The 12603-nt window shown below is 44.8% G+C and overlaps 1 protein-coding gene across 4 annotated transcripts in view; it reads right to left on the bottom strand.

Annotated features, from left to right (window-relative positions):
* Positions 1–12603, bottom strand: part of GRIP2 (glutamate receptor interacting protein 2) — a 461595-nt gene that overhangs the window by 63181 nt on the left and 385811 nt on the right. For all 4 annotated transcript variants that reach the window (XM_034774988.1, XM_034774985.1, XM_034774987.1 and 1 more), the window contains exons 3-7: positions 11655–11790; positions 10638–10783; positions 8418–8504; positions 8024–8099; positions 7516–7661 (exon numbers count right to left, since the gene is read on the bottom strand). In XM_034774988.1, the coding sequence (XP_034630879.1) occupies positions 7516–7661; positions 8024–8099; positions 8418–8504; positions 10638–10783; positions 11655–11790 (591 nt within the window). The remainder of the gene's footprint in view (positions 1–7515; positions 7662–8023; positions 8100–8417; positions 8505–10637; positions 10784–11654; positions 11791–12603) is intronic.

The following is a 12603-nucleotide window of genomic DNA, read 5'->3' as shown; positions in this document are numbered from 1 at the left end:
GTGGCAGCAACAGAGCGGGACAGTAAAGAAGCCCTGAAAAATTAGTCATCTAGGCATTTCAGGTGTGTAGCATAAGTAAAACAAGGCAGACTAGGCGCTGCACTCCGTAACACCAATCCCACTACAGATCAGAGTAAAGCCCAGTTCACAGTCTCTCACAAGCCAACACAGGTTTAATCAGCTGTTTGGAGGCTCAGAGCTTAAGAGATATCCAACTCAAACCTTCAAGTGTCCCCCAAGGGCCATACGTCCATTACTGCTGAGCTAACAGAACAGAGCCCACTGCTGCCCAGCCTAAAGATACACAGCAGCTTTTCTAATGCCCGTCATATTTAGTTAATCGATAAAGGAGCCAAGGCCCTGTAAAGCAAGTAATACCTCGCACTATTATATGGACTTTCACATAGGGATCTCAAAACGCTTTATGGCCAACGAAACCTCTCAGCAGCTCTGGGAGGGAGGTATCACAGTCCCCATTTTACAGATGGGGAAACAAAGACATTGAGATAAGCGACTCATGCAAGGACACAGTCAGTCAATTGGTAGCAAAGATGTGACTAGTAGAGGCCTTCTGACCCCCAATTCCCTGTTTTGGGCACAAAACCATCCATCTCCTGATAGGAATGGGTGTGCCAGCTTGGGGGAAAATTTTCTACCCTCATTCTTTCCCCTCTCTCTAGAAGCAAATCTTTGAGATTCTGAAATGATCCAGTTGTGATCCAGGGAACCCCTCCGTGCCAAATGGCAGAGGGCACAGCATACCATTATCCACATCAGGCTGACACACTCATTGCCCCTGCTCACTGCTGTCACAATCTGTGTCTAAAAGGTGTCACGTGAGGTATCGCATGCAAACTGGTAACACACAGGACATGAATATTAATTGAATGATGGATGCACAGGCAGTGCCTAAAGATGTGTGCTGGAAATATGCTCTTAACAGGTGTTTGGAAAGAGGCGCCTAAGCCCAGCCTCTCCTAGACAAAGGAATGTTGTTTTGCCTGGTTTCCAGTGTGTCCAAGGTAAATTGGAGCCAGGTAGTATCGCAGAGGACAATGAGAAGTACAGCTACGTAAAAGGCACACAAAGCCATCAAGCTGAATGAGCAGGGGGCGGGACAGGAAGACCGCTTAACTATTATGATGGAGGACGAAGCCTTCACCCCAGGAAGCCTTCCTGGCTCTTGAAACAGACAATAGACTTTAGGAAACATAAGCAGAATCAGGCATTTTGGCATCCATAACTCATGGGACACAAGAGGCCAGAACTCTTGTATTCTGAGAAAGGCAGATCCTTCACCCAAAGGGATTGAAATCTCTGGGGCCCGACTATAGGCGAGAAACCTGCTTAGACAAAGACTGCAACTTGCTGAAGTTAAGTTTTAGCCAGAAGAAAGCGTGTTTTGTTGCGTTTTACTTGTGCCCGTAGCTGTCTCTTCTGGTTTTACTTCTCATGTAAATCTCTGCTCTTTATTAATAAACGGACTCGTTTCATTACCAAACCATTGCAGTGCTGTGTGTTCAGCTGAAGGATGAAGTCCTCAGCTAAAACTACCAGGCTGGTGTGTGCTCTGTCTCTTCGGAGGCAGCGAACTTCGTAACTTCTGTGACAATCCAGCTAGAGGCACTGGACAGTGCAGGGGAGACGGTTTGGGGGAAACGCGGGAGCGGAAGGGCTATTGGTGTCACCCTGCAAGGAGTAACCAGGCTGAGGGAAGCCAGGGTGAGGCCACTGCAGCAGTAAGCAGGCTGCTGAGCCAAAACTGCACAGCACAGAAGCACTCGGGGATACAGGGCAGGTGCTGACACAGCCCCTATTGGTATGGATAACACCCAAACAAATCCTTACTCCTCGACCTTTGTCATAAACATCTGTGCTTACGGCCTGATACAACTGCCACTGAAATGAATGGAAATGCTCCCATTGACTTCATGAGGAGCTGAATCAGGGCCTTATGAATTTCAGCACTGGTTCAAGTATACCAGGAGAAAGGCCCTTGGTGAGGCTTCAAGCTGATTCAAAGAGGTGTTAACAGTTCACAAATGCTGCCAAATCCTTCCCACGCTTGTCCATACTGAACCCAACCCCTGACCCTGTCAAGGGCAGCCCAGCACTAGCTTCTAAGAGCTGCCTGAACCTTTAGGTTGTTCCCAACAATCTCATAAACCCTAATTTTCTCCCGCAAAAACAAAGCGTTAAACACCATCAAGGTTGTTTAGGTACAATGAATCCACCTCCCTGTCAACCTGGAGGAGAAGGATCCCAAATCAGACCACAGCAGGCTGCGCGCACACACACACACACACACACACACACACACACACACACACAGTTTTGATAACCGGCTGCCAGCTGACAGGTTACTCATGGGATGAGTTCATGGATGCTACAGAATCAGTGTCCTCTTCGTTCAGTTCAGTCTGCCAATACAAACGTTTCACAAATATGGGGAGAACTTGTCAGCCAAGACCCTTGTCCTCAATCACATACGTAGGAGGCCCTACAGCATTTCTTCTCTGTTTTGCATGTAGCTCTCGATCCCCTCCCAGTTTTGTTAAACTCCCTATGGATAGATGCTTTGGCAGCCAAGCATGCACTGTGAGGAGAGCAGGGAGAAAAGGCATGTCCCATGCTGCAAATGCACCTCCTTACAGAGCTTCCTGCTTACTGACACTAAGTCAGCTGTAAATTCATTCGGTTCTCAGAGTTCATGTAAGTTTATACAGTTTCATGGGTCACCCCTGAAGGCCAGACAGACCCTGCCACTACTCAGCTCATGCAGAGCAGTCACCGGTTCATTTAATGGTGCAGGACATTAGTCTCTCTCTGTCGTCTCACCAGGAGAGTCACACAGAACTGTAGTCTCCAACTAATGTTAGTGGGCCGGTAGGCAGCTGGGAAAGGAGAGAGGGTAGAGAACACAGCAACCCTCTAGTCCATTCATCTTCTCCAGCAGATAGCTTCCCCAAACTGTGAGTCAATCTTAAAAGCCTTCAGCCCTGTGCAGCAGCAGATACAGCTTATTTACAAAGTCACTATTTAAATGCTGCATATTGCTTTAGAAGAGCCCATGAAATATAATGTTGACACAGGAAAATGTTTGCTACTGCTGCTGCTAGATAAATGCTACAGTAAATACCAGGGCAAAAGACTTTCAAAGCTGCCTTCGGGATTTGGACACTGAATTCCTATTCATTTTAACGGGAGTCCAATTTAACTCCTTAGATAGCTTTGAAAAATCTCAGCTAAGAGAGCAATTTAACCATGAAAGCACCAGTTAAAAGAGCACACCGTGCGGCCCAGTTCCACCCAGGTTTCCACTGGTGAAAAACCTTGGAGCATAGTCCCTGCCAATTTTCCCTCCTCCACGTGAAACCTCTGCTGAGGTGGGAAAGTCCTGTGGCAATGGAACTCTACTGCAATCTCCCTTGCGTTTGGAGGAGCTGTATGGAGCCCAGCTGCTCTCAAAAGTGGGCAGTGCTGACCAGGAACGCAAACTGGCAGTGCATCTGGGAAATGCTATGATTCAGAAGATCCGCTCAGCACCTTCTACTGACTGGGCTCCTATGAAGGACAGCAATCAAAACAATACCTGCACTCCACAGCAGTCAGTCCTCAACACTTGTTATATTTTACATTTTCCCAGACAGCTTATCAGTGTCCAAGTTCATTTGCTTCACTGCTCCAGGCAAATGGATCTCCATGGCCCCAGTGAAGTATCAGGAAGTACCCGAGGCACTTCAGCTTCTTCCTGCCATCTCAACTGGAGGGAGCAAACCCTAGTGGTTAGAGCAATGGCCATGCGTGAGGAGCTCCGGGGTCTATTCCTAGCTCTGTCACCAATATGCTGTAGGGCCTTGGACAAGTCACTCAGTTGCTCTGTGCCTTATGTTTCCCAGCTGTAAAATGGGGACTATTTAATGGAATGCTTGAAGGGGTTTTGATATCCTCATATGGAGGATACAATCTGTACAAATTATTAAATTTGCCAATGTTCATTCTGGCCCCTTGGAGGTCCATGTACCCTACTTCAGGAGCAAATTAGGAACTAACAGTTGAATGGGGGAGGGAGGAAATCCACACTCCCAACACACACTTTCCCTTTATTATTGTCTGAAAGAATTAAAGGTTATTTCTCCTTTCAGACCAAAACAATCTCAGGAAGAGTTAACCAGTGTGAGAGGAACATGCGATAAAGTAAGCAACTGTAAAAACTAAATTAAGGAAAAACCACAGAGGGACAATTAAAGACTCATTTTTAATTCACTTTAAATCAGTATAACTAAAAATGCTCCATCCTGCTTCAGGGGCGAAGCCAGCATCTGCCGAGCCACAGGCAGCCTTGCCAGCTCTGTAGACAGAAGTTCCTCACAGCACATTGGTTGCACATTTATAAACATGCACCTCCTGTGGGGAGACTGTTGCCTTCACGGAGAGCAGAAGAGAGGGGACTTCTAATGGTTTCTCTGCCCCACCTCAAAATGTAAAACACTAGTCCAATCAAAAATGAATTTGCCCAACGGACGGAAGCTTAGAAATAGCATCATCTCCCCTCCTGTATTTGGATTACGGTAATAAAGAGTTAAAATAATTTCACATTCAGTTATGTACAATGATGCTCAGAAGCAATCAAAAATGAAGGAACAAACATTACTATCCACAGGACTAGTGGCAGCAGGAGCTCGCTCGCATATTTTAGTGTCTCACACCTTTTTCCTACCCCACTTCCCTTGTGGAAGGCTAGTGAACTGTCCTCTTTAAACCGCAACATTTAAAATAAGAAGTCACATTTTTGTGCTTCCCATAAAATAAATAAATAAAATAAAATAAATAAATAAAAGCTCTGTCCTTCCAGTCTCAGACAACAAAAGCAAAGAAATTACATCATGATTCCACTTCCATGGGATTAGAAAAACTCTTTATGGAAAAACTGTCCCATATGTTTTAGATTAGATAGATATAGATTAGATAGATAGATAGACTCGGCTAAGATTGGCTGTACAAAGTCAGACCACTATTCTATGCTCCTTCAACCCTAATATTTAGGTGTAAAGTTATGAAGAAATGCAAGAGAGTTGAACTGATCTCTCTTAGTGTGACTAAGTCAGGTTTTAAAACCACCAACCCTACACAAAATATGAACCAGGGATGTATCTTAAAAGCCTGCTTCTCACCCACTATTAGCTGTTTGCATTTGCACAGACTCTTGGAGTCAGGAAGCTCTCCACAAGCATTCCATTCTGCAGAACATTCCTTAATTCAGTCCACCTGAATGTCCAGACAGACAGTTGAAAAATAGCAACAACTAATGGAGAGTGGTTCTTCCCTATTGAGATTTCTGGAACTGCTAGTATTCAGAAAACTACAAATAAACTAGAGCAATACATAGCACCACAGAAACAGTGGAAAGGACTTATTCCATGTCAGGCCTCTCTCTGGTTCCCCCTCATACCTGGATGGTTCCCCACAGGAACCTAGCCTCAGTTTCCCCTCCTTCCTAATGTCAATCCATATGCTCCTGAAATACACTTTCTTGGGTTGAGGACCCTTGTCATGGGGTAACTAATTACATGTCTCAAAGACAAACTACACTCTGATTAATGTAACTCAAAACACCCCCGAGTCTGCCACATTTTTTCCCCACTCGACACGTCTTCAGTCTTTCTTCAAAGAAGGCAATAACAATGTCCACCCACTCTGGGTTTAATACAAGTCCTGTGCCTCCTGGGTTCTCTCTCTGCTCCCTCTCTCTTCTTCAGGACAGCACACAAGGTGCTTCCTTTGGCCTTCCCTCACCGAAGCACTCAAAAAGATCATTAGCAAACGTCTCCTCTGCCATCTGCAGGTCCTTGGCTTTCTTCACGCTAAGTTCTCTCTCAATTCTCTGACCCTTACACAGGACAGTGGCCACAGGGCTGCTCCCCTGAGCCTTCCTTCCTGGAGTTTTTCCCCTGCTCAAGGGTCTGCCTGCAGATTCTCTCTTTTCCCAGCCATTTGCTGCAGCTCTTTATAAGGAGCATCTACTCCTTTCATAGCCATATCTGATTAATGACCTGGGCTGGCTGGCTCCAGGCATCTGGCCCTTAAAGGGGCATGCCACCCTGTTACGGGGCTCAAAAACCTTGTGGCACTAGATAGTAAACTATGAAAGTGAGACTGCATTTGAAACGTGGTCAGAGGCGGGCAGAGGGCAGGTAACTACTGTGCAAGCTTCCTTCACACACCTCTGCCAATGCAAGTCACAGTAGAGATGCAACACCCCTGGCTATTCCAGTCCCGGGTCTCTCTTGAGGAGCGATTGTGGACTGTATTTATTGGTGAGGAGTTTTGGTTGGAAGCAGGAGAAACAGGAATGGGAGAAGAGAGATTTTAAGAAAGTGTGTGTGTGTGTGGGGGGAAGGAACAGACAAAAAACCAACCCTCTGACATTTTGTTTCTCTGTCTAATGAGTGAATAATTCTGGAGACATTTTCTTATGACCCAAAACACACTGTGCAAAGCTCTCAAAAGATTTCAACTGGGAAAACAGCTCTTTAGCCCTCTAATCCTTTTCTCCTTGAGAAACTCATTAATGCTCTCTGGACTGCAGCCACCTTTGATTTCCTACCTTGCTGGCAAATCAGGAAACGATCTGACCTCATTAGCCTCTTCTCTTGCTGGCTCCAGACATGCTGACCTGGTACATGGGGTTGGCAGAAAAGGCTCCAGAAATAATTGTGACTTGTGCATGGCATCAGAATCTAACCACAGCTCACTGAGCTTCCATAGCCAACACAGCTTTGGACTCTGGTAACTTTAAATTCATTAGCTAAGCTTGCTGAAGTAACGTGTGTGTTACAGAGCAGCTCTAAGTTGTTATACAGCAGCTAATTGCAACCCCTCCCCCATGGTCAAACTCAGACCCTCAAGGAAATTGTTTAGAAATCCCTCCTCACCCTCTGTCCTTTTCTAGCAGGTGTTCTTTAATTGGGAGTTTCCATTGACCACTTCTTGTTTCTATTAGAATTTGATCTGAACTAAAACCCCTGAAACTGAACCTCCCCAAACAGACATGTTCAAGCTCCCGAACTAAAATATGTCCATGTCCAGTATCCATTAGTCAATTAGTCTGTCTCCTGCCCAGATTTACTACAGGCATTTGCTGCACAGCCATACAGCCCCTTTCTCTGTACCTCTTCAGTCCCAGCCCCTGGGACTTCCTGTCTGTGGCCTTGTCTTCACTAAACAGTTCCTCTCATAAAATGAGCCACTATTGCCATCACTGATGAAAACAGAGCATCAGCAGTTCCAGGTATTTCAACTCCTCTATCATCTAAACCTACTCAGAGCTCTACCAACCACGGGCCAGACTCTGCCATTCCTATATTGAGAAGTACCTTACTCAGTGATTCCCCACAGAAATCAACTAATGCAGTTGGCATAACCCCTAAGATCAAGTACTCAACCTCCCAGGCACCCACTGAAAAGTCCATCCCAGAGCAACTCTTTCAGCCCCCGCAATTTGCTTGTCCTTACCCATAATGGTGACATCATACTCAATCTGGAAGAGCGCCTCCTGGCTGCACTGACGCAGGATGTTCAGCGCATCGGCATGAGTTACGCTGTGAAGGGGAATCCCATCAACACTCAGCAGCCTGTCCCCGATTTTCAAGGACCCTTCCCTGCAGAAAGCCAGAGGCAGAATACAGTACAAATCTTGATCAAACATGATCCGAACATTCCCCTGGACAATAGTTTAGGGTATTTATAGTCTGATGTCCATCGTGTTTAATTAGCAGTATGAGAATAAAGAATCTGCCTCAGACCCCTTAATGCGTTACCCTCTATCATAGCAATTGTGGTCCTTGAGAGATTTACATTCAGCTAATGAAGTGATCATTTTGGAAGAGGTACTCCTAGGCATAACAGACATCCCTACAGGAGACCAAGATATATCAAGTTAGCCATCCTATGGCTACAACTTCACAAGACCTCTACATTGAAAGCCGTAATTAAATACCCAGGAGAGACAGATGAGCATTACCTGTCTGCAGGGCCACCTGGCCTTACGTAGGTGAGTACTAATGGTCTGGATTTGTGCCAATCTTCATGGGCTCCCCCTAGAGCAAAACCAGAAAAGCCATTAGTAACTAATCTCTAGAGCTGAACACCTTTATTGTCTTAATAGGGGTGTTGAGGGACTAGAAACATTTTTCATTTAATAGCTGACAAAGCTTGCAAGCAAAGACGGTTCTGGATAGTCAGCCAGCAGTCCTTGAAGGTTGGTCAGTACGTACTTCAAGGCACAGTTTTGTCTCTCATACAAGATTTTCAACACAAATTTTCACTCATCCCTTTCGTTCCCGCATTCTCAGAGGCACCCCAACCAATGTTTTGCACATCCAGTCTTTATCATCCTCCTCCGAGAAGTCACTGACCTCTTAGCACAAAGCCAAAACTGTTGCCCTCCTTGTATAGACACACCTCTATGGTCTTTGGAATAATGCCAGAGCTGCTCTCCGGTGCTACATGCAGAGGGAAAAAGGAGAAAGATGCCTGTAACCCAAAATAGCATTAAAATACAGCATTTATATTCTAGATTTCCCCAAATCTGCCTAGACTAATACTTTGACATTGAAGTGAAACCCTGCCATATCTCAAAACAGTTTCACGGTGTTCAGTGCCATTCAAAAGCCAGCAGCCTCAGTCATAGAGATGCAAAGTTCATGATGTTTTTAATTAAAAACACCAACACAGTCAACTGCTGACCTAAAAAATAAAAAAATCCTAAGCCAACCTTTTAGCAATGAGGATGTTCTCCCCCCCCCCACACACACACCATATTTTGACTTTTAGAAGGGGAAAAAATGGAAGTGATGCTTTAAACAGATCCTAGGGGAAAATCAGGAACTTTACGCTGAATATACTCTCCACTTAAGGTCAAGAAAGTACAGTGAATGAGGAAGAACAAAAATGTCCATTCTCTGATGTGCAGCCATTAAGAAGTGTATTCGTTTTACCATTAATGGTGCTCCCCGCCACTCTCCCTCACTTTGGGGTCTTAACCCAACTAGCTTAGGGCATGGCTACACTTGCAGATGTAGAGCGCTGGGAGTTAAACCCGCCTTTGTAGAGCGCAGTAGGGAAAGTGCTGCAGTCTGTCCACCCTGACAGCTTCAAGCACACTGGCGTGGCCACATTTGCAGCGGCATTGGGAGCGGTGCATTATGGACAGCTATCCCAGCATGCAAGTGACTGCAACGTGCTTTTCAAACGGGGGTGGAGTGGAGTGTGACAGGAAGTGTGTTGTGTGTATGTGGGGGGGAGAGAGAGTGGGTTTTTGGGGTGCTGAGAGTGTCAGCATGCTGTCTTGTAAGTTCAGATCCCCCTCCCCCCACCACCTCTCTCACTCAAAGCAAACAATAAAGGTTTGCTTTTTCTCGGAGCTGATAAGCAGCCGGCTTCTCCGAAACAGAGCTTTGAAAGGGCATTTCCGCATTCCTGCAGCCGATTTCACAACAATGACAAAAGGAGCCACTTGACTTAAGGGGATTATGGGATGTTTCAGGAGGCCGATCAGAGTGCAGTAATGCAACACCTCGTTCACATGGATGCCCGGGCGCTGTAGCCAAGGTGCATCAAACGTTATTCCTCTCGCCAAGGTGGAGTACCAGCCGCGCTGTAGCCGCAGAGTCAGAGCGCTCTACGTGCCTTGCCAGTGTGGATGGGGAGTGAGATAATGCGCCCAGGGCTCCTTTATTGCACTGTAACTTGCACGTGTAGCCAAGCCCTTAGAGGGATGTCGGATGAGCATGCGCAGTAGAATGAGGGATTAATTTTATTAATTTACTTTTCCTTTGTGGTTTAGGTTGATTTGTTTCAAGATTTATTTTTTTTGGTGGTTAGTTTTTTTTGGGGGGGGGGGGGAAGGAAGGGGGTTGGGGATGGGAGGGAAATCACAGGGGACGGACGTCAATATTGAGAGTATCATTCTTATGGTGGAAAGGCCTCAATGAATGAGTTTTCCAAGATTTTTTTTTTTGCATTATTGCTTTGTTCTTAATAATAATTATTAAGCCAAAAAAAATTTCAACCCTCATAATATAATCCTCCTTTTATCTGAGCTGGTTCATCTGCTTCTGGGTTTAAGACCCTCTAGCTACAGAACATAGTTTTTCAGCCTCTCTGTTGAAGACATGTAGCAAATGGAAGTGTGCAGAAGAAACAACATTTAATACAGTTCAACAGAGAAAGCAGAGAGGCGTATTAATTGGGTAGTTAGGATTCTGAATACTTTCCTATAACCACGATACACAAAAGAAAAAAAAGGGGGGGGGACAGAGAGAGAGAGAGAGGTAGCGTTGGGATGCAGATCAGGGATTTGCTGCCAAGTCACAGCAAGCCAACAGAAATCTAATCAGCCATCTCCAGCCAGTGTGCATGAGCAGGCACCCACTATGCTGGAAAGAGAGAGAACTAACTGCAGTTGCAGAGTGGATTTGCAACCTCTACCAATGTTTCACAGACAGATGAAGACAGAACATAATGCTGCCCCATTAAACATTCTTTTTGGTAAAGGGCATAACAAACAAATCCCATCTGTATCACAGAATGAGACAGTCAAGCAAAGAAAGTAACATTATCTTAGAGACACACACCAGCTGGGGGCAGTTCATACTCCACCTCCAGTACAACCCTTTCTCCTACATTCTTCAACAGGCTTATAATTTCATCATGCCGCAGTTTAATCAGGTTAATCCCATTCACTGACTTGATGTAGTCTCCAACATTTAACTGATCACTTCTGAAAAGAAACAACAATAAGATTCTCCATTATGGTCTGCCTGGGACATCTTCTCTACTGGAGAATTTTGTTTAAAAAAGCCACCAAAGATTAACCAATCTTAGCTATATTATCAAAAGGAATAGGAAATATTTCCACTTGGCTGGAAAATGTGCCCATCGAATATTTTTCTAGGGGCAAACCTTCAGATTCAGGCAAATAATAATTGAAAAATACGTGTTTGCAACTTCCCCCCACGCCACTCACCCCGCTGTGAGAGGTTATCATGGAAAAAACAGACCAATGTCAAGTGCAACATCTGGAGAAAGTTCCAGCAAACAAGACAAGCTCTGTTTTTTTTCCCCTCTTTCTGCTTGCTCTTGGCAAAATTCTATTATTTCCCCCCCTTTTCTCCTCTCCTTCACCATGTCTGCTCCCCCACTCCGCTCCATGGTCTCCTAGTTGAATCCTACAATGACAATGTTAGCGCTGGAGTTAAACTTTTAAGCCCACTGTTCAAGTTGGTTCAGAATTAGGCCAAGTGTATTCACTCACCCTAGCCAGGATGTAATCTACTATTTAGATGCATTAAAAAATAAAACTGCTCGGGTTTTGTGGAACCACTTATGTTTGTAACTGATGGGATTGAGAGAAACCACAGAAACTGGTTTTGTTTAACCATTCCAAAACCTGTTCTAAAACGTTGTTTCGTTATCATTGCATAGATCATAGGAAATAACTCTGAATGGAACAACAGGCTTTTCTTATGAGATGAATAACTTGACATCTCATGGTACCATTAAAAAATATTCCGAAGCCAACTCACTTGTCCTTATACATATCAGGTATTCAATACATCCACATACAACACTTGCCACACAGATTTTCTTACCTTGCTGCCAGCCCTCCTGGCCTCAGGTTTGAGACCCTTGGCTTTCCATCTTTGTCTGTACCACCAGATATAGTTAAGCCAAGGGTGCTTCCCTCTTTCTTAATCAGCTCCACAATGGTGACCCCTCTGAATTCCTCTGAAGATAAATATCAGAAACAAATCAAACTGTAACTGAATATTTCAGTGGAAGGTACCTTTGGTTCACACCCTGGGAGCACTATATCCCTGTGTATGGTGGGACCGAGCATAGAACTAGTAAATTTATTTGGAAAAAAAAATACAGAAAAATTGAGACTAGGGTATCAGCAGCAGAAGGGTAGAGGAAAGGGAGACGAGAGGGAGAAAAAAATATAAAATAAAATAAAAGGACAATAGGATGGTTCCCCTTCCTGTCAACTTGTTCATCTCATTTCTCCCTTTTCACTTCTGAAGCAATATCTCCTTTTACAGAAACTCAGGCAGAAACTTATGGTTTCTTCCAGGTCACTCCTACCTATTTTGGATCACGACAAAAATATCTGTATCTATTCAGACATTTGATGCTTCGGAATAACCTGACCCACATTGTAAACAATTACCACTACTAAATATTTATATTACACTAGTGCCCAGAGGCTCCAAACAGAATCAGAATCCAGTTATGGTGGGTGTTGTCTCAAGTCACTCTCCTCAGGGTAGTCAATAGGCGGACCGTGGGCCAAATCCGGACCGCCAGATACTTTTGAATGGATCTTTTTATTTACTTATCATCGTTATTGTTATTACAGTGTCATTAAATTGGCTGATTTCTGGGGGTGTCTACACGGCAAAGAAAAACCCGTGGCTGGCCTGTGCCAGCCGACTCGGGCTGCATGGCTGTTTCACTGCCATGTAGACTTCACTCTAGGACCCTGTGAGGTGTCTAGCTGCTGTGTAGACATACCCTTACAGGTCTTGAAGTAGAATTGTG

Source organism: Trachemys scripta, chromosome 7, assembly GCF_013100865.1.
Source record: "Trachemys scripta elegans isolate TJP31775 chromosome 7, CAS_Tse_1.0, whole genome shotgun sequence".
NCBI classification, from domain to species: Eukaryota; Metazoa; Chordata; order Testudines; family Emydidae; genus Trachemys; species Trachemys scripta.
Note: the sequence above shows the minus strand (reverse complement) of the source record. Positions and strands in the feature narration are given on the sequence as shown.